The 27564-nt window shown below is 35.1% G+C and overlaps 1 protein-coding gene across 1 annotated transcript in view; it reads left to right on the forward strand.

Annotated features, from left to right (window-relative positions):
• The window catches only part of LOC139142821 (syntaxin-binding protein 5-like), a 92319-nt gene that overhangs the window by 38883 nt on the left and 25872 nt on the right, over positions 1–27564 (forward strand). The window contains 9 exon segments of the mRNA XM_070712985.1: positions 13284–13365; positions 13740–13840; positions 14597–14731; positions 15853–15916; positions 21138–21345; positions 22271–22352; positions 23398–23552; positions 25288–25360; positions 26927–27083. Coding sequence (XP_070569086.1) covers positions 13284–13365; positions 13740–13840; positions 14597–14731; positions 15853–15916; positions 21138–21345; positions 22271–22352; positions 23398–23552; positions 25288–25360; positions 26927–27083 — 1057 coding nt within the window.

Below are 27564 nucleotides of genomic sequence, written 5' to 3' on the forward strand. Positions count from 1 at the left end.
TGGAGCATTATCATAAACTAGTCCTTTCCACCTGTCACTCTATATATGCTGACTCAATAGTCTGTCTTTGCTCGATCAACAGTGGGAAACAGGCCAGATACAATAAATTTTATCAAACTTAAATCATTCCACCATGCTTTAGTGGGATACTATTTTTATATAGATAGTTAAATTGTTTTTTGGCAATATATACAATTTTACAGTTGGTAAGGAAAATTTCATACAGTTGTTTACAGTTATTAAAATTGAAATACTAGTTGTATCTAAATGAACGTAGAAAATTATACAGCCCCAACATGACTTGTAAATCAGTGTTGTATAAGACTTCTTTGCTATATTGTTCTTTTAGCGATCAGATCCGTATTTAAATAACAAAATAAATGATATTTACGTGTATTAATGCACTAAAACAAATATCCGTGCAGTACAGTCAGACAGAGGTCAGCTAGATATTCACTAATTGATCAATGTAATTAGAACAGGCCAACTACAAGTCTTGTTGGCGGATGATAATTCTACCTTTGTCAGGGCAGAACAGCCAAGTGTCTGCAAACTACCTAGGTGAGCCTCCTCCAGCATTGATTGTATTACAGCATATTCAAATACGTGATGTCGAGGTATAGTCTAACTTGACAACATTCACATCACAAGCAAGGCTGCCTTCATGTCTTTACTCTGCACCTTACATCCATCCACTTTCATTAAAAATAGACTCTCCCAGCTTTTTCCGCTAAATAGCATTGTCTTTATCTCATTCATAGTATATCCGTTAAATGTAGACTGTTTTATTCTGAACAAGATGGCGTAAGGCTACCGTGTTACTCTTTAACGTACATTCCTGTCAACCTTGCCTTTGTCAAAAGCCAGGATTTAACTAGTTAATCATATGTAAAGTTGTTTAGTCTGATGATGATGATAATAATGATAACGATGATGATTATTACTTTTTATTTTTATCATTATTTAATTGTATTTTATTTATTTATTGAAAATTATAATTTAAGTAATATATTAACTTATGTTTGTAAATATTGTAGATAATATTTTAAGCTGAAGCCTGTAATTTCATCAAATGAATGTGATTTGTCATCTGAAAATTGACATGGACTTAGTGGTTCCAGAAAAAGAACACTATGATGTACCATATTCGCCCTCCACTTGCTGATTGCCTTATCATTGTTGTTGTACTCCTAATTTTGATGAAAATTATCTACACTTGCTATTAAACTTGTTTTGTTGGCAGTGAAATTGAGTCAACACTTTTTCCTTAGAGATTTTATGGTATTGCATGTTATTGAAGAAAAAATCTTGGCTTAAGTTTAAATGAAAAAATTCAACCTCCAGAATCAAAAAAAATATGTTCTGAAATTCTGTTTGAAAATTATCACATCATCAAAAACTCTAGTGACATACATTTTCATTCCAGCATAATAATCCAAATTAATGCTAACATCAACAGGAAAGGTTTATATTTTTCATGGCCAGTAAGAGTTCAAGAAAATCATATTTGCATCAATAAAATGAGTTTGTGACCTCAGTGAACAATTGATCCTTTTAGCATCTGTAATGCAATGACTGTTTGTGTGGGTACTCCTGTGACTAACACTACATGCTGTTTGAACCTTTTATTACTATCTGGCAACCAGTTACTATCTGGCAACCAGTTACTATCTGGCAACCAGTTACTATCTGGCAACCAGTTACTTGCTGTTCTGCTTAGAACTTTATAAATTTTATTGTTTCATTCTTCCTGCTAGTTTGGATAATAATCACTCCCTTGCATAATTAGTTGTCCCGATTGCAATTTACCAACTTGCCTGACAGCTTTTCCAGCTATTGAGCAGTTACAGCGTTGATCAAATCACAGACCCAGCTCTGATAAAATCTTTTTTTTTACATCCCATGTATAAACTGAATATTGCAGCAAGAGGTTGCTACCATGACCTGATGGTGTACAATAGAGTTCTGTAGAAGTAGAGCAGATGAGATAGTGTATTACATATTCTCAATCCATACTTGTATTGAATGGAATCGATTTGGCCTACAAAGGCTGTGCAATACATGGATGTCAGCGATCATATCGACTGATGTCAAAATATTATTTAGGTCATTTTCTGTGTACAGGTCATGGATACAATGGTAGCAAAGTTTTCATCCATTATATCGTACTTTTTTGGACCAACTATTTATTTATTCCTTCATATTTGATGGTTTTGTTGAGTTGTGTTCTGTATTCTAGATTACATCACATCAGTGTTGTCCTTTAATTTAAATAAAACACAGATAACAATTTTTGAATCCATATACAATAAGCCAATATTTGTGTTCAAAAATCTTTACTAAAAATTTATGAAAATTACGGTTTTGATATTATTATCGCAACAAATTAAAGTGCAAGACTGTGTTAAGGAGAGTCATGGGTGCACCATACTGCATACTAGTAACCATATTACAAAATACCATTATCCTAGGGGGCCTGTTTCAAATTATTGATTTCTAGAAGTCTCGTAAGAAAATAAGATTACTGTTCTTGCTGGAAATTTGAACCCAGGATCGTTCTAATGCTGCAATGTTTTGTCGTTGACTGACAGTTCAACTTGATTGCGCAGAGAAAATGCCAAAATCGTCATATCACAGAATCGTTAGGGGTGTAATATCAGACAAAATCACCTTTGCCCTTTTAAAGTAATTTCCTACTCGCCATGTGATGGCTTTGCAGTGTAAGTTAAATGACATTTCATTGGGTGATTGACTTTGCCAGATGAGGAGCAATATAAAACTGAAAACGGAATTAAATGTGGTTCATTTCGGTTTGCCTTTACCACAGCCATGCCGGGAATGAATCAGTAAATAAAAGTGTTCCGTAGCAATGGTTAATTTACCTGTGAAATTTAATAAGTCTCCAAGGTTCAGAATTTAAACCATTTTTATCATGGAAATGGCAATGTATAAAAACAAATGCCATTTTGCATAATAAAGGGCAAGAGTAAACAGTCTTTTAAAACACGTAGACTATGTGTTTTAATCATAATTTAATGTTTGAAAATGGGCAAATAAGATTTTGCTCTGATCAGACGAAAACATTAAGATTATTGAATGTTAATATGCTATATGCATAATACCATTTCAGTGCTTTGGTCCTTTATTTTTCAATGAATGATTAAAAACAGACATTTCATATAATTAATGGTAGCAATGATGGTAAAAACTATCATATATCAGAAACAGAATCAGTGCAGTGCAGTGCAGTGCAACAAAAAAAAACAGGGTCAGAAGGTTTCATAGGAAAAGTACATGCCACTGAAAGTACTCAGAAAAACCAATCAATTAGGGTCATCAAATATATTTTCTATAGAATTCTAATATTTTGTGAGAAGCTAGCAATGAATGTTTCAACCTGCAGCACTATCACAGATTTATTGATTAGTTCCAATGGGAACACTGTCTATAGCAGATGCAAGTGGGAATGCCACAATGTATTAATGTTTATGACAAGGTAGCAAGCATGTCAGAGATGTGCGTGGGCGGATCATGTGTGTGTCTACCAAAGCTGCGCATTAAGCTCCTTAGTTCACTTGCCAAGTGCCGTACTATGTAATGGACCAATTATTTGACAATCTGGCCCAGTATGTACATATATGCATACCAGTTTAGCTACTTAATATGGAATGATGTAAATCTATGCATATATGCATTGTTTGAATAAAATATATATATATATATATATATATATATATATATATATATATATATATATATATATATATATATATATATATATATATATATATGCATTTCAGAAACTAATATACTAATTTTGTTTTTATGTGTATTTAATTACAAAAATGGTGATGGTAACATCACAAATTTCCTTTCTGTATCTCTTTAAGGTCATACAGTACATTTACACAAACATAAAATGCCTTTAATAGGAGTAATGTCAGATGCTACAAAGAGAGCTCATTTATTTGTTTGTTTGTTTGATAAGTTGATCGTTACTAAGTTTGTACAACCAAGCCATTACAGAGTGTTTCAAACACACTAACTAAATTCATTTCAAGGCCAAGAATTCTGCCAATCTATGTATCTTCAGATACAAATATAAAATGCCAGGGTCCTGTGTCCTAGTTAGTCCCCACGGACACCGTCCGGGGGGACTTATAGGTTTGGTCATGTCCGTGCGTGCGTCCGTGCGTGCGTCCGTCCATGCGTCCGTCCGTTCACGCAGATATCTCAGAGATGCCTGAAGCGATTTCATTCAAACTTGGTACAAGGATTACTTCATATGTCATACAGATGCACGTCGATTCGTTTTGTGATACAATCCAATATGGCTGCCAGGCGGCCATTTTATTACTATTTTTTCATGTACAGAGCCATAACTCAGGCATGTTTCAACTGATTTTATTCAAAGTTGGTACAAGGACATTGACCAATGTCATAGATATGCACGTCAATTTTTTTTGTGATACGATCCAATATGGCCGCCGTGCGGCCATTTTGTTACGATTTTTTCATGTACAGAGCCATTACTCAGGCATGTTTCAACAGATTTTATTCAAACTTGGTACAAGGACATTGACCAATGTCATAACTATACACATCAATTTTTTTTGTGATACGATCCAATATGGCCGCCGTGCGGCCATTTTGTTACGATTTTTTCATGTACAGAGCCATTACTCAGGCACGTTTCAACAGATTTTATTCAAACTTGGTACAAGGACATTGACCAATGTCATAACTATACACATCAATTTTTTTTTGTGATACGATCCAATATGGCCGCTGTGCGGCCATTTTGTTACGATTTTTTCATGTACAGAGCCATAACTCAGGCATAACTCAACTGATTTTATTCAAACTTGGTAAAAGGACATTGACCTGTGTCATACACATGCACATTGATTTGTTTTGTGATACGATCCAATATGGCCGCCGTGTGGCCATTTTATTACATTTTTTCATATCCAGAACCATAACTCAGACATGTATCAAGCGAATTTATTCAAAGTTGGTACAAGGAGATTGACCAATGTCATACATATGTACATTAATTTGTTTTGTGATACAATCCAATATGGCTGCTGTGCGGCCATTTTGTTATGATTTTTTCATGTACAAGCCACAGCTCAGGCATATCTCAACCAATTTTAATCAAATTTGCTACAAGGACATTGACCTATGTCTACATATGCACATTTATTTGTTTTGTGATACGATCCAATACGGCCACTGTGTGGCCATTTTATTATGATTTTTTCATGTCCTGAACTACAACTCAGACATGTATCAAGCAATTTTATTTAAAAGTATTTTTTATCACAGACCTAATGAAGAGGACTTTATCCTCTCTGAGGACCTGTAATCAAAGTACCCATTAACAAGTGGGGACTGTGTCATCTACGATGACTTGTTTCCTCTGATTCAGAATTAGATGTGATAACATCAGTGTAATTTAAGATGCACAAAATACTGTAATAATGCCTTTTGTTACAACTGTCAATGTTTCATTGTCCATACATGCGATTTCATGATATGCCAATGAAATATGGTACGTCATACACATTACGGGTTCTTTGCAAATCAGCTGTCATTTTCCTTCTGATCATACATCATAACCATTCATGTCATTGATCAAGTGATCTACCTATTATTGTTTGTTACACAAGTTTGTGTACAAAGCCTTCTTCTTTAGATTTACTTGTAAGTTATAATACTTAATTTCTTATATTCATAGAACACATTGTCTAGTAGTATTTTCTCTGTGAAAGGTCAGTTGCTCACTTTCAAAATGGTTAGACCTGTGACTGTTTGATGTATAGTGTACATTTGTGTTTTGAGGAAGCTTTCAAGGGCTTTGAGGAATCTTTTGTGAAGATTGCAGCTGGCCTATCCATGGAAGGTTATGACCATGGATTTGTCGTATTTTTGAATACTTCAAGGGCTGCGCAACAATTGGAAAGTGCACGCATTCATGAAAATATATGTGTCAGTGAGGCGTGGATTTACGTTGATCTGCAAGGAAATGATGAATGCAAATGAAATGCTACAAAAGTACGTTGGCCCTGATAGAAAATGACTTGGTTGCCAAGATTCTGAAGTGTAACAGAGACCTAGTAGAACTAATCAGATCAAACAACATCTTAATCAAATGGTTAGAATTATTATGCTGTGCCACGTTATCACAGTGTCATATGTGCATATACATCAGGAACTGTAATTATGCACAGATGGATTTTACTAGGCTTGAATATTGGTTTAGAATGAATAAAAACATGATTATTGGTCGTATTATACCGGTATTAGGAATATGTGTAACACTGTCACCCAATATTTCTGTTTTGTAATACGTTTCACTGAAACAGTTTGATCCATGTCCATGATGAGTAGGCTATTGTTTAGCTTTGGGGTTTTAAGCTAGTTTATGTTACTAGATATTATTCACCATTATTTAACCAAGATTCCTCAATGCTTGTGAATGCTTTTCAAACAGGGAACAGCAATATTCTCAGTGTATGTAATAAAATTTTGGCCATTAAATGTGGCTACGTTCAAACCCTCGCAAGCTTAACAAAAAGGAGTTGACAGTCTATGTAAATGCTGAAAAACTAGAACAATTATTATTTCGGTCTACAACAATCTGGAATGATCAAACAATGGTACGTAGGTCTTGTAATTGTCTTACCAGAAGCATCGCCATTACTGACAATAGATTGCGCAAATTATTGCAGAGAGTGAACATTGAATTTCACCATGGCAATCATTTCCCCTTCTTTCATGGCAAATCAATATTGAAATGAAACAATCTGAAATTCTCAGGGTCCAGAGAAATGAACATGACGTATTAAGTACCAATAAAAACAATAAAGTATGCCCAGCAAGATGGTCATGCATTATTCAACAACTTGGTATTGAATAATTAGAATATAACTGTCATTTTGTTAAGCAGAGTTTAAATTTTCACTTCATTAAGCTAAAACGAATATTGTTATTCAGTTATGTAATGTGGTACATGGGCTAAGTACAACAGCCTGGGTATGTGACTGGCAAGCTCTGCTGGCTATTAAGAGGAACAATCTAATGCTTACAGATTAACACAGCTTTACAGTGTTTCAGCCAGCTTTTGCTTGCATGGGGACACAGTGACCCATGGTAGTTCTGAATGGGGGACAAATTAAATTTTTGGGGGACATGTAATGTATTTCAATAAAACAACAGTACAGTGTCATTATGTGTCATTATGACCTGGTACTGTATTTGGTGTTCAATAGGCAAGTCAGGTGAGTGCATTAACGGTGAGTATATATAGTAGGCCAATGGTGTTGTGCAAAATTGTGCCAACATGAAACTTGCAGTATCATTAAGTTTACTGCTACCACGTGGTATGCACATAAACTGTAGGGCTCCCCCTAAGTCACCAAGATGATTAGCCAACTCATTAGCCAAATCAAAAATCTTGTAGCCACTTTGAACAAATTTTAGGCAGTTTATGATCTCAAGTGTGGCAACAACTTTCTTGGTATTCAGGAGTTCTTCATTTTTCAAATCAAGATGTTTTGTATTTTACATTAAAGAAATATTTGTTCAGCTTTTATTGCATTAATTATCTGTGTTTTTATGACATTAAAGTGATAGGTATATTTTTTCATTTCTGGTGGTAAACTTTTACCACCAGAAATAAAATTAGGTGGCAATGTGAAGTGTATATTTCTGTAGCATTCTGTCAGTGTTCACAGAATGACAACTTGATACAAGCTCCTAATGTGGCAAATTTATGCAGTTTGTAAGTCATGACGAAAATTTTGTGAGCCACACAGATAAAAATTTTCCATGCAGAAGAAAGCATTGGGTAGCATAGTGGCAATGTAGATACAATTCTTGTGGTGTTTATGGCCCTGGTGTTGTGTCATAGTTGTGATCAAGCAGGCTCAATAGCATCTTAAGCATAAGTATTTTTCTTGAGACAAAAATGGTTTGGCCAAACCCAAATCCTGTAAAACAATACACAATGATATTGTTCATTTAATTTCCAATGTTTTAGAGTAATCATTGTTTCAAAGATTATGATAACATTTTAGCCCAGAAATATTTTCATTTATATTTTCAAGAAATGTCTAGTGATGTTCATTATTATATCATGAAAGTGGTAGAATCTGCAGAAATATTAAAATCATTCAGAATCACACCATTTCTTGTATAAGTTATAGCAGTTTGAATATGCCAAATGGACAATTTTAATAGCTCTACTTTTGAATTGTTGCTTTGATGTTAAGTTACCATGCAAAATTGCAGCTCTCAAATGTGAAGATTTGAAAATGAATATGCTTACTGCAAGTACTGTTGACAATCTCCATTTGCCATGACTCTTAATAAAGTAGAATTTAAAACTGACAGTCAAGCTAAATGCCATGTAAATTGGAAGGCACCGAGAAATTTCTCTTTTACATAAGATTGTACCTATTGCCCTCCCTAGGTGGTTTCTTTTGAACCATAATTGTGTACTTAGGGGTCTTCATTCATGACATCACGTGAAATGACCCAGATTTGACCTTTCAGAAAACCTGAGTTTTGTCTCCTTTTCACTTGTACAATGACTCTGATTGTGAAAGTTTCCGTAGAAATTATGGTTTTTACTATCAAACTGAGTAGCTGCAGGCCAAATTTTGATGCAAGCAATGTAGGTAAAACTTGAACTCAAGGACGACCGGTACGCGGCACTCATCTATGCAAAACCAAGCCTCACAGACTGTCAGTGTATTCACCGACGTTGTACACCGGTGATGTATTGTACTAGTAGTATCGAACAGCAACAATGTTTGTTTTACGTACCAGGGAATTTGTAACTTTGTAGAAAGGAGAGTAAACTGTTTCAATACATTGCAACTTTGTAGGAAGGAGGGTAAACTGTTTCAACATCTTACAGCATTTTATTGTTTAGCTGTAGTTTTCTGCCCAGGAGGCACTGTCTAAAAATTCAATAGCCACAAAAATATGGCCTGCTCAGATTGCGTCATGGTGACCCACAACGGTTATTTTATCGGGACAAAACAAAAAAAATTGCGTCAAATGTCGCAATGCCGCACGCTGGCTGAAACACTGCTTTATATTGGAAAATAAAGAAATTGCCCTTTTAGTTTTATATATAAGAATATTTGCCTCATCTGGACAGGACTTGTGAGTCTTTGTTTCATTTTGAATGGTGTTTGCTCAGTCTTTTCACAACACCTGACATCACTTTGTGTACAGAACAAAATTCAGTGTAAAGAGTAGTCGCCTCCAACAATGACACACTGGAACAGGCTGTGCCTGGGATGCAGTTTGGGCTTCATCAGGGCTTTGTTGGTGTCTGAAAAGAGGCTTTGTGGCTTGTCAGGACATTGCAGTGGAAAGATCATGGCTGCTACCGTAGATGAGAATAACATGTAAGGTGTGTATGTCAGGGATGAGGTCAAGGTTTGATATGGCATGTTTTTGTAGAGACCTTGATTTCTGTGCTGTTTGCATGTCAAGAAAAATTAAATTACCTTATCACAAATACCAATGAATGCAATGCTTGTAAATGTCAGTATGTGATATGAGTAGTAAGTGTAGCTAAGCTGTCATGTATGCTAATATTTCCAGTTTACTGGACTGGCTACTCTCATTAGCATATGTATCTCATAAACACGAGAAATTATGTCATCCCTTCCTTTGTGTGATTTATCTTTGAGTATGGCTGAATATACATGTATGTCTTGTGTTGTTGACCTCTCTTTCAACATTTTTCAAAATGCCAATCATTGTAATGGACATCTCAAATAGAAAACAGAATTGGTGAAAATGGTGACTAAAGGTGTCTTTTTCATTCTTTGATGTTTTAATTAATGTCTACAACAATATCTGAAGAAAATCGGATTAATGTTGATATTTGGCAGCTATTTTGATGGAGGGCATGGTTTTGATGTATGTTAAGGTGGTTGGAAAGGCTATTTTTGCACCAATTCTTTTCTCAGAGTTAATGTCAAGTTTCAAGTGTTAGAATCAAGATATTTAGTTCAAATTTTCAGGATAACTCCCTTAGTTAATGCTTTCTCCAAAGAATATAAAAATTGTATATTTGCAGCCATGATTTTGAAATATGACACCAGTAAATTTAAAATTTAATTTTTCATATTTTTTTCACATATTTGAATTTCATAATAATTTGATAGTATTAATTTTACCAAATTAGTTATAAATATGTTGACACTATTTATTGTAAGATTTGTACGGCAGGATTTGTAAATAAAATTTGTTTTTATGATTTTACATGGGTTTATATATCAAAAAATTATTAAAAATTCTTTCAAATTTCAAAATGTAATTTTACAAAAAGTACTTCAAATACAGGAAAATTGTGCCGTACAAATCTTATCTGTAACCTTGTTAATAGACTGTAAAAATTCCATGTCCATATCTCATTTCAAAGTTGGATTAAATTGGTATACAATTATGTAGGAAAACTGTTATTCAGTCAAAAATGTTGAAAACAAGCCATATTTGCACCCCTCTTTTGAAGTCAAAGAGCAGTTTTTTTGGTCAATCTCACTTTTGACACCTCTTTGACAGTCAAAGAATCTAAAAATGCATTTACAATAGCAGTCACTCACTCTGAATGCCAGCAGCACCTTGTCAAACTTTCCTGAAAAACAGCAAATAATGACTTTCCCTTTTCAAACATTTTATTAAAAGCTAGGGGACCTCTACCATAGTGATACACTAAGGACTCCCCAACTTCTTCTTATTTGGTCAGTTTTTCAGAAGTTTTAACAGGCTATAACTCTGCAATGCTTTTGTGCCCAAATGTCTAGTTTTTTTTATTCCACAGAGAATGTTGACTACTTTTATATTTTAATAGTTTTGTTGAAATTTATAACTGACGCTCTAGCCTTTCCAACACCTTAAGTTTTCAATGGAATTTGTTTTTAAAAGGAAAGGGTACAGTTTCAGAGTAAGATGAGTGGGTACATGTATGTCTAGGTAAACTTAACAGAAGCAAGGATCAATGTTTGACACATACCGGTATCAAAGGATGGTGAGTTGAAGACTTAATGTGACTTGGGTACTGGGTTTGGAGGATAGTGGGTTTGAGGTTTCAGTATGACCAGGATAGTGCATGGTGAATTTGAGTCCCAAGCATGACCTTTGTTTTGTCAGTGAGCAAGGCACTTTATTTCTCCTCCCTCAGTGAGCAGTAATCTGTATATATCACCTTGTAATTGAGCTTCTGCCAGCTGGATGATGGCTGGAAGAAATAGAAAATAGAAATTATGTATGCAGCAATCTCAAAAACAAGGTACATGTAATTGTAAATTATTAAGGATTCTGAACCATATATAGAAAGGTTTCACAAAAATGCAAAAAAGAGAATAAAGACAAAAGTGTAGCAACTAGAGGCATATCTAGCTGTACTGGTAGTAGTATGTGTATTTATAGAGTGAGTTCATCGAATCCATCAAATAGAATTGAGTGCCCTGTGTCACTGGCAATCTTCCTCTTATTCTTAAGCAGTATTGGTTGGAACTTTTCCAAATGGAAATGTTTCTGATTTGGAGCAGGAAGCACTTAATACACCAAACACCAGTCTTTAATTCCAGGCTTTGTCACGGATAGCATATCTTGCGGAAATCATGAGGATGCTAATCAGAAGTTTAGGATTGCCCACACCTCTCTCACAAGTTTCTGTTTGTCTGTAAATGGTCCATTTCTTTTATGTTCCCTCATAAGACCAATCTTTTAATTTTTTTAAACACCAATGCTGAAATCTGATAACCAATGGTAATGTACAGTATCTTCTGATTAGCTGCTGGTCAGCCTACTGGATTAGGCAGTCTGGATTAGGTGCTAATCCCTGTGCACTATCAGTAAGTCATAAAACCAGGCAAAACACAGAACTTAGTGGAATCTTAATGTTAGTAAAGTATCTACAGACTCTTCAAAGTGTGAGTCAAACTCTTGCCAGTGCCTTTATGTATGTTTATATCGCATGTGTCTGGTTTACACTGTTTAGATTTGCCACTTTGGCCGATTCTAAGACTAAAGCAATATAAACACAGATGCATATTTTTCCTCAGGCTCTAAATTTATGGCAACCTTTTGTATCTCGCCTTCAAACAAAATGCATTTTATTGTACTGCCTGGGTTGACTGCACTACTCTCAGGGCAATTCAAACTTTCTGCTGCATCAACTTTTCATATCAGGGTCATGAGCTAGGGTGTTGGGATGAGAATCACTTTATTACAGATGAAGTACATTGTCCATAGAACACTCTTTTGCTTTTTATTATTTTTTCCTTGAAAAGCAAACTACGAAAATTAAACTGCAATGTTAATGGATTACTTAATGTTTCACTTGGCTTCAAAAGTTATGAATTATAAATTGGTTATTGGGAACTTTCAATACACCTGGACTCCGGTGAGCTACAAGTATAATATGAGATATGTGTATAGCAAACACCCCACAGATCAAGAAGGATATAGTTACAAGTGGATAAAGTCAGTATGAATTGTGTGAACTTATTTTGACCCCACTTCCATTCTCAAAAAGCATTTTAATATCGGATTTCTCTCTTTTTCTGTGCTTTACGATCTAATCGACTTCAATCATCTCAGCAGGTGTTGTTCCAACTCATAAAAAGTGAGGATTATTGTTCATGTAGGTGAAAACATGTTACAGTGAGGGAATCAGCATGATTGCCTGCTTCCTGCCCAGTGCATATCTGTCACTTTCAGGTCACATCAGTTAAAACAGACAAAGTACAGGTACAACATGTCCCATACAATTTATTAAAACTGACTTTTAAAGTTTGAAGGGATTCATATGCATCCATAGTCATTTGTAAATGTTAATACCTGACCAAAAAAAAACTGATTTCAATCATGACTTTCATCAATAGCCTTTGGTTTATTTTAAATATTTTACCCCAAATTATTATTTTCAAACATGACTTTCACCAATATGCCTTGCTAAGATATATAAAATAACAGTGATTTTAACCCACTTGACCTGATGGTGATAGTGTGTATCACAGCAGTGTGTGTCTTATCAATCACCCAGACACCATGATTTTTATGCTGACTTTGAACGATGAAACCTGAAAAGGGTCAAAGGTCAAAGGGTGTTCAGAGCAACCAGTGTTAACTAGGAACTTTCCCACCTTTTTGCACTGTGAAAGCATGGTTACTCATTTTTTCAGTGAGCCAAGTAACTGTTTTCTTACATACTTGTAAGTACCAGTGTTTCCTTAACAAGAAAACTTCAGATTTGGACAACCAGGAGTTGATTGTCATGTGAGACACGATGAAGATGTAGCAGTCATACAACTTATATTCCTTGTCAATGAGGTGAGTGACCACAAGGGGAAAATGTCATGTTTTATCTGGTCTGTTGGACTAGTTGAGTTTACAGGTATTCCAGTGTTACACAGACTGAAACATGCGACGTTGTATCTTTTTATCTGATCATATGAAATTCTTTAGTGTAATATTCAAGGTACATTGTAGCTATACTGGTTCTTAGTTCATGTGCATGTGTATTTAGTAGGACTATTATTGCTATGATACAGAAGTGAGTTGACCCAAGACAAGTGCTTGAAGATAATGACAAAATACAGAATGAAAAGACAAGGTCTCAACTGTTAAACATGTTTTTCTTTTCTTTCTGATGTCAACTGTCAAAATGTTCATCAAATCTGATATATATAATTTTTCAACCACAGGGTGCTTTAGTAAGTGTGTGTGCAGACGACAGTCTACATTTGTGGAACTTGAGACAGAAAAAGCCAGCAATACTGCATTCACTCAAATTTAATAGGGAAAGGTAGGTTCTCTTTACTACATTTGAATACGGAACAATGATATCTGTGAACATACACAATATTGATATTCAAGTTACAGCGGTGTCAATATACACACAAGGAATTTTAGTGAATTCCAGTTGGCCCAGCATGCATGAGATGTTGCTAACAACAAAGGTTTGTTGTCACTACCGTGTCATGTCATAGTTTTACTCTCCATCGTAAATTGTCACACGTCTCTGGCTAATATCCTGTCCTCTACTTTTGTTAAGACATGTTATATTGCCATGGAAGTCTTGCTGTCAAAGTTACTGAATTTCAAATCAAGCTGTTACAGTAGACTGTGAACTGTTGACATGACTATTATTGTGTAGACTCAACAGAAGAAAAAAGTTCCTCTCATGGTTTCTTATTTGACACATTATATGTAGACATGTGCAACATTCATGTTTGTAATTGTCTAGATGTAAATTACATGACTTTTTTTATTCCTAGTTATATGTATATATCAGAGGATGAATACTAGTATTAAGCCTTTCATCAAATAAGTAGGAGCATTTCTCTTTCAAGAATAGATTCACATTCACATGACATTATTATCCGAATTACTGGTTCTTTACCGGTTATACATGTTACATGTATGTCTAAAACGTTCAGTCTTGTTTACCCCATTTTGCCTTTGTAAAAGTCCAACGTTACAATGGAAACCAGGAACATACCAAAATTTGGTACAGAAAGGGGATGATTCTGATGATGGTGCATTGTGTTATTTTTTTCAGAATTACCTTTTGCCACTTACCATTTCAAAGCAAATGGTTGTACATAGGAACAGAGAGAGGAAATATTCACATAGTTAACATAGAATGCTTCATTCTATCAGGTTATGTTATTAATTGGAACAAAGCCATTGAACTGTAAGTATCGACCTAACAACCCTTGAACTTCAAGACAGATTGATTTAGAGCACGGACAATGGAGTAATATTGTTCAAGTTTTGAATGTTGTGTAGTTTAACAAGCCATAATGCTCTTCTGTCAGATAATATTGATTGATTGAGTCCTTGAACCCAATTTGTACAATAAATCACAGCACTTCTTTTATTGGTACTCAGAATTTGACTTGAAGGCAGTTGACAAGTGGGTATTCGTTGCCAAGTATTAAAAACTTTATGTACATCCTGAGGTAGATGCATGGTTGCACTGAGATGTTTGAAAAACTCTACCGTCCTCTTCAAAATCATGTATTGTTGTTACAAAAATGTTCGCTGACGATGTACGGTATATTGTTAAAACTGTGTATCATTTGATTACAAGTGTGTGAAGCTTTCATTAAGTGTAAGGAAAATAAGGCAGCAATCTTTAGCATTTAAAGGAAATGCACGCCTCAAAATAGCTGTAACGTTTGCTCAGACTTTCATCACGGAAACTGTTCTCTTTTGTAATCAATATCTTTCAAAATCAATCAATATATACTAACGTGTGAACTCCAAAATGGCCGCTACAATGTGTATTAACTCTATGAGGAAAAATTAAATTTTTGATTTTCATTAAACAAGAGTAAAAGCATCATTTTACTTGTCAAAGCTTCAAAATAAAACATAGGTTGCTGCAGTTTTCAAAATACCATCTAGCTATCTAATTGCATTTGAAGTTTGAAGAGTTAATGAAGCTTTCACCATCTCATTTGTGTGGAAATCAAAAATTTAATTCACAACAAGAAGCAGACCGGAGTAGTATTGTAAAAATTTGAGTGTCCAAAAAACTATTCCCAAGATGCATCCTACCTAAACAACTTTCTTCCTTTCTCCGTTCTATGTACAATTCTGAAGTTCTTTTCTATCATATGATATAGGTGTGTATATCATCTCTGTAGTTTGCAAAACAAAATGATGAAAAATTCGTTGCTAGAGTCATCAAAATAGTCATCTAATTATATTACAGACTTTCCTTCAGTGTTTATGCTGCAGGCTAACCATTAAACAACATTGACTATTCATCCTAACTTTTCCTGTTTTTTTTCCGTCATCAATTTTCAGATCCAGGAAGACACATCCTGGTCCCGTCGTACATCTCAGTGATAATCCCCTTGACCCTAATAAGGTAATCTGCTCTGTTTTTCAAATGATATCTCCTAGCATCAAAGCATTGCTGATGATTATGATGTGATTAGAGCTGCGTCCAACCAGCTGTGTTCCCACTGTCAGATTTCGTGTTTTGTGCTCACTGCACAAATCTGTGCACTTAATGTACGCGCAAAATCAGGGCTTGGCAAAAAAGGTGGTACTCATCAGGCGTTCAGCAGGGTGGACATCTGCAATATACCACTTTATAATGTGTGGGTGTTTTATGGAAAAATATTAATGTTCACAATATTATAGGATATCTCAATTTCGTTTATCGTCAGTCAGTTCATTACATTAAATTGCTCATCTTAACCAGGCCTACATGTTATGTTACTCATATATGCCCCATTCAGTCAGCCTACTCTGCAATGTATTAAGCTCACAGGCAACTGCAATCTTTGTTGGGAGACAGTACAAAACAGAAATCATATTACTGTGGTATAATTATGTGTACATAAATATTTATGATGATATTTATATTGCTCTGCCTGTTTACAAACACGATTTGTTTATGCCATGGTCCGTTTTAATTTCAGCTTTAACAAATTATGTCAAATTTCTAAAATTAATTGTAGTAATGTTGTAAGTCAGTTGACTGTTCTTTACAATAAACAAAATTCAAGAATTACTATTGTCCACTGAATGTTTTACAAATTCTACTTTAACCCTTTGAGCACTGTAATTTTCTCCCTAAAATATCAGGGCAACATTTTGCCAAATTTTATGAATTTTTCTGTAATTTTTTCCTTGATTTTGGACTTAATAGACATAAATTTTCATGGGCTATACTTTTTGACCAAAACTTTGAGAAAAATCAGAAAAAATTTGTCTACATGTGAAAGACATTGTTGGCGTTATGTTGTATAGAGGCAGCAAAAATCGACTTTAGCACTCAAAGGGTTAATAGCCAACTTGATACAAGCATCAGTGTTTTGAAATATTCGGTAAGATTTTGTTTCCAGAACATTTTCTCATGCAATGAATACCTTTGGCAAGGTAGATGGCTTTACGTGTACCATCTTTTTGTCACCACTGAGAGCATAGAAAAGTCATCTGTGGGTTAGTGTAGATCACGAAGTACAATCACCCCAGGCCACAGAACATGTCAATATTGCAGAACATTGGAAAGTTGATCAAGTGAATGCTTTCTTTAAGGTTTAATTAAATTTTCTGTTGACTGCAAAAGCATCGCTTCTAATTATATAACATTCACACATAAATAGCAATTTCCTTGTAATTTAAGAAGAGTCAGATTCAAACAAAGACGGCCTATGTAAATTAGATTTGTAACTCCATTGCAAGAAGTAAACTTGTTTATTTTGATCAAGATAAACATTCCATACAACTGAATGCATAAATAGCAAAATTAACATCCTTCAAAGTCAATATGAGTCATGATACAAATATTTCAGTGCTCTTAGGCCCTGTCTTCTATATAAAATCTCTAAGATTATTACTTTATTTAAGAGGAGATAATATCTTTTGTATGTCCATTGACTTATTTCATTGTGCATGCTTCTTTTGTGTCATATGAGAGCTAAACTTATTCAGATACTGAGTAGGGATTTTCCAAAACACACTACATAGATTCGCTACACACAAACCAAAAATACTGGCAACATTTTGTGCAGAACACAGCATAACATATAAATAATATATACTGTACATAAAACTGTGTGTCATTTGTTGTTTGAGTATTATTTATAATGATAAAGTTGATGAAATGCTGGTATGGACTGACACTGTTTGGATTAGGTCTTGTAATGGGGGTAGCTGTTTGTGGCAGACACATACATGTATAACTGATCTGTACAGTAATGGTAGACCCGTCCACCATCTGTGTCACAGCAAGGCCGGGTGAACTGAGGTGAATTACCTGGTATTAGGTTTGATGAGACCTGGAAACAAGGCCGGTCAGATCTCTGTGTGCGTGCCACTGTATTCAAACTCTGTACAGTTGTGTTTTAGCTGATTAAATTCTGTTATGTCAGTTAGGTCCACGAGAACTTTTCCCCATTGACTGGACAGATAAATTTAAAGGATGGGATGAATACAGTAATATTCTCATGTCAGTATCAGTTCCTAGGAATATATTCAAAAGTATGAAAACTCACCATATGTCACTTGGTTTTCTATGTCTGCAGGGTAGCTGTTAAATGTAATATATGCCTTGACGTTCAATATGAGTACAGTAAAGTATCCATGTACGCACATCTATAAGCAGGCATATTAATGTAATAACATGCATTTCAAAAATGGAATATTTCAAACTTTTGCAAATACTTAGCTTGTGAAAATTTAAACATTATTCTTATGCATTATAAAAAGATAAAAATCAGATTACTGGGTAAATTGTATTGATTAGAAAGGCAAATCTTCTTAAATCTATCGGTATACGCAAGTCAAAATGGTAGGCATTGTCCTTCTTAACTCTACGGAAAAAATGAAGTTTGTACAGTGATGGTCCAAAAAATGAGAGTGCGAAAGCGTACATTTTTCAAGAAGTTTTAAAATGGGCCCACACAAGATATGTTCCAAGAAACATTTTAATATTTTGAGTTGGCAGATCTATCTATTTGGCACACTATGCCTTGTATGTAACTTAGCCTTGAAGGGGCAGTTTTTAGTACACTGAAATACACATGTGGATATCCATCCACTACATTAACAGAGAAATCTCAGAACACAGACATTGCCGCAGGTTGCGCTAGTGATTTTACCATATGCCATCCAGGTAATCAACATTTTAGTAAATGCATATTTAAAATGTTTTTAGAAATCCAAATAGGATTGATAGAGGATTATTTAAATCTGACAAGGTATTTAAGCTGGTTGTTCTACCCCTGAATGAGTTGTGACAGGCAAGTTTTAAAGTAGTGATACAGTAACACAAACAAATTAATTCTCAAATGAGTGTATCATATTTTTAGTGGGTAGGTCTATTAGGAGTAACAATACACAATTCTTTTGTAATTCCCAGCAGTTTTATAGTACCCAGTCTTTTTGGCAGTAGCATTTTGTATTTTAGTTTTGAACTAAGGCCAAGTTATGTTTTGTGATCATTTCTGGGAGATTTGCTCATGTTTGACAGTTTTCAAATGCTAGTGGTAGCTTCCGAGGATAAGGAAAATTACTTTGAATAAAGCGATATCACAGAAACCACATAACACATGTATCATATCACAGAAACCACACATATGCCATATCACAGAAACCCCATATGCCATATCACTGAAACCATACACCACATATGCAATATCACAGAAACCACATACCATATATGCAATATCACAGAAACCACATACCATATATATGCAATATTACAGAAACCACATACCACATATGCAGTGTCACAGAAATCACACATCACATATGCAATATCACAGAATCCATACACCACATGCTATATCACAGAAACCACACACATGCAATATCACAGAAATCACACACCACATATGCCATATCACAGAAACCATACACCACATATGCAATATCACAGGAACCATATACCACGTTTATCTTTGCAATATCACAGAAATCACATACCACATATGTAGTGTCACAGAAATCACACATCACATATGCAATATCACAGAATCCGTACACCACATATGCAGAATAGATAGTAATTAAGAGTAACAGCAGAATATGACTTAGATTGTGGTACAGCAAGTGATCAGAAAAATGACCAGGTTCATTATCCTTAAATTCTCTCTACACTTTTTTGAATATATCAGTACTGTCAAATTTGCACAAACACCGTAAGTGAAAATACCAAAGGGTCAGTCCCTTTGTGTGTTTTTGATAATACCGGGTAGAATGGTATCCTCTTTCGCGTATTTCAAAGAATTATAATGATGAAATAAAATGATATATTTTTACACAAGAATTGAATAAGGTGAAATGAGGAGATTAATATCTGTTCTTTGCACTTACACGACAGACGGTAAATTTGTAAATAAATTATTTAAAAACAAATATTGGATCCTGTGGCAAATTAATAAATAACCTTAACTGCTTTGTTTTGTCATCTCCTCTGGTCCATCTCTGAGCTTAAATGATTAAACAGTCAGTCCGGGACAAACAGATTTACAATCTATTCACTTCAGTTCTGTCACAAAATGTGGACGAGTGATTTATGACAGATAATTATTTGCAGTTGATGTTTTTCTTAATAATGTTGATCTTCAGTGTTATCAACAGATGTGGCAAGGGGATTATGGCCTGACATTTTGCTGACATTATGATTTTCTAAAATTTTCTGTTGAGAACAGCAACTGACTGAGAGCCTAAGGACTTAACCAGGGGTTCCCCTCGGCCAATTTTGTGCACCAGTAATGCAAATTTTTTTATGAACAAACACTGAAGAATCCTCTGTACATATTAGAGCCATATTACAATTCCTCATGATTCCAGGGGGTATATTTCCCTATGTTTGTTGAAAAGGGCTCCCTAAGACAGATAACTACCATGAAAAAGATTTGAATGGCCATGTTTCAGATGTGTGCACAAAATAAAATTGGTATTAACACGAACGGCACTCTTTTGAATCAACTGAGAAGGCTCTGAAATCTTTTTTGTTAATGGTCTCACAAGGCACAATAAAAAAATCTGGTGATTAACATGTTAAGGTGATCCGTACCTCAAAAATCAAAGTTTTTATCTTGTACTTCTCAGCTCAATGAAATTTTGCATTATTTTCTGTAAATGATTTTTTTTTTGGTATAAAAAAGTAGGGTCAATGTGCAAAATTTTGAGTGAGAAAGGCAAATAACTTTAAATGTTTGATTATTTTGAATTCATAATGGCTGCTATTTCCTTTGTTGCGGTATAGTATGGAGAAAAATTGAATTTTTGATTTTCACAAAAAACTAGACAGTGAAAAAATGGTCTACCTTGCAAGTTAAAAAATAAGCCAGAACAGTCAGTAGCTCATTAAGAATTGTAATATTTTGTGGTCAAAAAATCAGGGCTTTAATATGATTCTGCCTCAGGCTTGGTAGCACACGCTATGCCTGGAAACTTTGTTCATAGATTTTATGTTTACCATCAATTGAACCAGCAGAGGGATGAAAGGTTCTAACCTTTACAGAAATTAGCATTGCCATGCTGATCAAACTTACGTGATGTTAACGGTTGAAATGGGTTTTTTTTACACACAAATGACACTAATGTGTGTTTGTCTTCCTGTCTTGCAGTTATTAATTGGTTTTGAATCAGGGGCAATAGTATTATGGGATTTGCGGACCAAAGCTGCAGAGTACAGATACTGCTGTCAGGCCCCTGTGAGGTCAATAGCCTGGAACTGTGAAGGCAAACAATTTTTATGCAGTCATACGGATGGCAGTCTCACATTATGGAACATGAAAAATGCTAATAAGCCAGTTAATATTATGTATCCCCATGGTGAGTAAACAATTTCTGCAGAATGATAAGAATGTGTTGGTTCTGAAGTGGCAATATGCGGTGCTGAAACAGCTAGCTATAGAGAAGGTTGCAACAACAAATTTAGTGCAGTGTCCCTGTGCCTGAAAATGGCAGACTACACATCAGATGTGTCTTTTCAATTTCTAGTGTAGTTCCTCACATGGTGTGCTGCCAGATGCACACCAACATACTCATTTGTGAAGACTGCAGACTTGCCATCTTTGTGGTGAGCAGATGTGGTTGTAATATATTTAAGAACATATTGATGGCCCATTGCAAGAGGGGCTATCCCCTGTGTTAAAGCATGGAAGATATGCCCCTCTTGCACTGGGCCATCAATATGAAGATATAAGGTAAATGGTAAGGAGAATTTTCAATATATATTAATTTTGAAATGCCCAGTAGAAGTTAAAAGTTAAACAAAAAATAGTAATGTTATGCTCAGTGCACCTTTGAGTGACAAAGTAATCAAAATAAAGTTATTTGAACATAAACCAATGTCAGGTCTGTGAAAGGTAGCATAGCCTAGTGAAACCCAAGAAGTCATACTTATGCCAATGTGCCACAAAATGAACAAGGCCCTGGGCATATTAACCAGCAGTTGCCAACCAACTAACAGTTGTGTTTTTCTTCACAATGCCATCTGAGTGTGTGTATCTGTATGACAGCCAATACATGCATCTACAGTATATATTCATGTATATGTATGTATAACGGTGTATTTATAAATGCATGCATATGTGTATGTATGAGTGGATGGATGGATGTAATTCTGATCGTAATAATGTACACATGTATTAATAAGTTTATGTGTGGCAGATATATCCAAAACACTGGTGTCTTCTCAGAGAAGCATTTTACATTCTGTTCCACATTAACACGTTTTGGCATACGTTTATTGCAGCAAAGCCACCCATTATGAAAGGAGCCAGAATTGATCCCTGCGCTCCCATCTCTAAAGTGGAGTGGAAATCATGCAAGGGAGCGTAAGTACAACCTTTCTCATCAATCAATGCCCAGGTATTTCTTATCTCCAGATATGGAAATGTGCCTGCATATAATGGAAATGGGCAAATTTTGAATTTTGATACATAGTCTGTGTATCAGTAATTCTCCATTGGCTGCTATACTAGAAATGTATCAGGTTCTATTATTCAGTATAATAATAGAGTATTCAATTGGCAATTTTCATGACCCCAAATGACCCTTTATTCTTTTGTCTATGATATATACACTATTTAAAATTCAACATTTTGTCCTGTGAAAAATTTTCTTTTCACTTGAAATTGAGAGACAGTGGAATTCGATGCAGAATTCAGTGAAGACTAATGACTGATGTGGATGTTTAATCAAAGTGTTTGATTCATAAAAATAAAAGTACCAGGATGTAAGGTCAAGCGGGGTCATGAAAATTGCCAATCCAAGTGCAGATTTATGTCAGTCATTGATGATATTGTTGACAAAAGTATTGTTACAGATTGTTGATCAGCAAAATACTCTACATTTTCTGTTCCTCCAGAGCGCAGACCAGAAAATTAGCAAAAAATCTTTCTAGTACTTAGCATATGCTAAGATGATCATCTTTGGAATATAGATCTGGTCGATGTCCACACTTAGCCATTTGGTTTGAGAGCCTGGCCCATAGCTTATACAATTACCGTGGTAACATCCTCTCTGACCTATGTGTTTTGCATATGGTGGCAGAATGACATTCAGGCCTTCATCCAGCTTGGACCATGTCATAGGACGGCACAACTATTACATCGGACTTAAACTCCCCTCCCTACCCAAACCAAACTAGTCTGACTCTTGTCCAGCATACACTGTCCACGTTTATCCACTTTTATCATGTATATAAAGCAAACTTAAAACCTATACGCTACCCTGGTCCTGGACAATTGCCCAAGAGAATCCACTATAAAGATACTTATAATCACCTATTTATGATCTTATGATTTCACATCCATCCTTGTAACTGTTCTGCAATAACTATTAACACCAAACCTGATGGTGTTAAATTTGGATTTTCAGGGAGCCGTACATTATCTTCTCTGGTGGTTTAACCTACGACAAGGCGGCCAAGCAGCCAAGTCTCACTATCATGCAGGGTAAAAATACAACTGTGTTAGAAATGGAACATCCTATCATGGATTTCCTGTGTCTCTGTGAAACGCCATGGCCGAGTGGTAAGTATGTCTTTTACTGATGTTAATATTTTATTAAATGTTTTTGCTAAGGTAGGGAAACATGTCTGTCAAACTATGAGGGAATACTGTGAAATGTCTACAGTTGTGTGAATCGATTGCATAGGTATAACAAGTCTAGCTTATACCAAAATGGCCTGGGAATACCCATTACCTTCTCTTGGTTTACAGCTTGTGAGAAAGTAGGATTTACAGCTTGTGAGAAAGCATTTTGCATAGGTCGCTTGACCGTGTTTTACTTCAAACAGTCAATGAATGAATGCTTATATGAATGTGCCATTTATGTACATGCTCCAATAGGTGTACACAATCATGCAGATTTCATTTTCACAAATAGCCAGGTGCAAGTTACCATACCTGTGCACACGCCCACAAACATTAATTGTACATTTGAGTAACATTTTAAATTCCAATGTCTCTTTGGCAACAGACTCCTGAAATGTTACATTTCATATGGAGCAAACTGTCAAGTACACACCACTTAAGAATTTAAATTCAAAGCAAATTTGTGCTATGCATATTTATCAAGTAGCCTAGGTCAAGGACGTGTGTGGACTGACATTGTTTCACTTCTGAGAAAATGCAAATTTTTTCCCTTTACTGGTTTTTGTTCGTTCAAAACAAAAGTACACTTGTGAGGTCATGAGGTGTCAATTAACCATTTCAGAAATTCTTTATAAATGTGTAAAATTAGTACATTCATATTTTGAATGTATAGTTTGTGGTTTCCTCCTAAAGTACATGAAAAAAGATGATAAAGTACACATTCTCAGTAATTTGCCACTTTCATTTATGTTTTTCCTTTCTGACTGTCATTTTGGAATACTGTGAAATGATTAATTGTGGCGTAGCTGTTTTTTTTTAAGCATTTCTCTTTACTGCGGATGTCTGAAGGAAGAAAATTTAATCAGATTTAATGCACCCACCTCCCTTAAGATGTAAAACCAATAAAGAAGTGAAACCGCCCACACAGAGTCATCATGTAGTGAATTGATTTTGTGAAGCGTTTTAGTGAAAAATCAAGTAAAGGACAAGCAGTGAATGTAGTTTCCGTAATGTCAGATTACATAATTAATGGTAATCTTTTGATCTAATGCAAGATTTTTCTTTTCCGAATTCTATTCTTGGATTGGCACTTTGGAGCGGTGCAGCTGAACTCAACATTTGATAATGTTGTCATGATATGGGTTGTCACTCATACACTTAAACCCAAAACCTACATGCATGATAGTTATTTGGAAGTGAATCCGTGAAGTTGGGAAAATGCCAAAATTGAAATCATCTAAAAAAATTAAAATCATCCAAGACATATTAATATTCATAAATTATATAAAAGCCGTTTGGGGGCAAAAATTATGAAATACACATGTACCTGTACCTCTCTAGACATAAGTTTTACCAAAATTGTAATAGTTAAATCAAACTTTTAGAAAGACCTATGTAACTCTTGATATCAAAAGAAAAGTGAATTTATAGGAATCATATGTTTGCTATCCCAGACCCATTCACCCTATACAGTGTATATGAATTATTTCAATAGAATTCTTTTTGTGTTGACCATCTTTTCATATATGTAGGTCGAATGTGGCACTTGTTCTTTGGTTATTATCTAAGTGACAATAACATGAGTAACAGTATGGCTGGCAAAGCAAAGCCCAGGAGAGGGAAATCTGTTAAACGGAATCAGTTATGAATTGTGTCTTTCTTTGTTTTCCAGACATCCAGGAACCATATGCTATTATAGTGCTGTTGGAAAATGACATGGTGGTGGTGGACCTCACATCTCCAGGGTAACCAGACTTTTCATCTAATCTTTCCCCTCACCTCTATTTCGCTTAAACCTGCTCACCCCTAATACCCATTAAACAGGCCTACAATCATCATTGATAACAATGGGTTTGGGCCAAACCAATGTTTGTGAAAGGGTTAAAGAACACAGTATTGTCAGAATTTCAAAACCACAATGTGTGTTACATCAGTTAAATGAATAAGATTAGCATGGTACCATTAACAATATATCTAGTTAGTAGACATATCTCAACTGTGATTTGTTGTCTTGGAAAACACAAAGATCTCTGGATCAAGAATTCATTAAGGCCCATCATAATTCATGATTTAACCCTCTTTCTCGTTCCTCCTTCCCCCCACCCCCAATATGTATGTAGCTGAAATAAGGAAATGATCCATAAGAAGTCCATGCATTAACCATTTAACAACAGTATCATGTGCAATATTTCTGCCCCAAAAAGATCATGGTGACAGAATACATATTTCCAATCCATTGAATGATATCGTAATAACTTTCAAAAATCTGATGTACTCATTCACCATCTCTGCCTGATTATAATCTTTTTATTAACTTCATATGTTTAGTTTATATTGGTAACTGTTTTATGCAATTTAATGTAGCACACAGATTACATCTGTAGATTTCTTCAATTGGCAGTATGAATAGTTTACTTACATTTTGTCAGTGCGTGTGTTGTCGGTATCATGGCTGAAAGTGATAGAAATGAACTATATATGTACTATATCTGTCTGTTTATGTGTGTGCTCATACTTATTTGCATGTCTGTCATTGTGTTTTTATGTATGTTTGTGTGAATAATATGTACATGTTAACATTTCTTCACTCATACATTGCATTCATTGTCCATCCATCGCTGTATGTATATAATCCATCCTTTCATTTGTTTTCCATCTGTATCCAGCTCATTCTCCAACATGCTCTCGCTTTACCCTTCTCTCAATTTTCACTCAAGCATAATACTTGTAGTTAATCCTTCCGGTGCTCTCTGATTTGTCTGTAAAACTCTAACATGGCCACCAGTGCGTCCATCATTTTGTCCCTGTACTGTGGTATCTAGAGCCACTAACTAACAAGACACCCTGGAATGGTAGCACTATCCGTGTACATTTGTGTATCAAGCTTTTAGCTCTCATTTGTCACAACTCTATGACATTTGTAGCTTATGTGATGATATTCTGTCCAGAGTCTGTCTGTCAGTATTTATGTCTGCATGTCTATTTGTTGATCATAGTATATGCATGTACATATGTATGTATGTATACAAGTATGTATGGTATATCTGTATGTGTGTATGTATGTCCGTCCGTCAGTCTGTCTGTCCACTGTCAAACTTGAGAATCACTGTAATACAGAGGCTGCCAAACAAGCATTATTTCTTACATTTTGCACGTCCAAAGCTCAATACTTTTGAGTTTTTGTGCAAGGTACACAATCATGCACATATGTAAAGCACACAACATTTTGTGTAAGATGTGGACTGCAATTGAACTGAGGTCAAATTACCAGCCAAGATTATGTCGTCAATGATAATTTCTCTTGTTCCCAGATTTCCGTGTTTTGAGAATCCATATCCAATGGATCTGCATGAATCTCCTGTGACGTGCGTTCAATATTACGCCGATTGTCCACCAGATATCATCCCGGCATTTTACTCTGTGGGATCTAGTAGCCAACAGAAGAAAAGACAAGGCTACAGTAAAAAGGTATGCCTCCATCTCACAGTTTGTTGAAAGGTCAAACTATTCATTCTTAGATTCAGAGATAATCCTGTTACAAAATGATAAGAAGTTACTCCATATATATTCACTCCCACAAGATCCATACTTGCCATTGAAAAAAAAGGGTTCAGGCCAAATCCTGATGGTGAAAGAGGTATACTTTGATTCATATATCCATATTTGTGAAACTATCGAGTCAATCAACTCAAAGCAGGCGTTCTGCGATGCTGATCATTAGCATCTGTTAGTATGAAAACTGCTAACAGAAGAATCGGGCAAACAATGGAAGTGAAATTTAAAAGTGTCTATTTATGTCGAATGGCAAAGATTTAGTATGAAGAATGGTAAAGATTTAGTAAGTAGAATGGTAAAGATGTATGTGGAATGGCAAAGATTTATAACGAAAGTACTACCTAGGTTGTAATGTAGAGATATCACAAAAGTGTTAACTAACATTTTCATATCA

Source organism: Ptychodera flava, chromosome 10, assembly GCF_041260155.1.
Source record: "Ptychodera flava strain L36383 chromosome 10, AS_Pfla_20210202, whole genome shotgun sequence".
NCBI lineage: Eukaryota > Metazoa > Hemichordata > Enteropneusta > Ptychoderidae > Ptychodera > Ptychodera flava.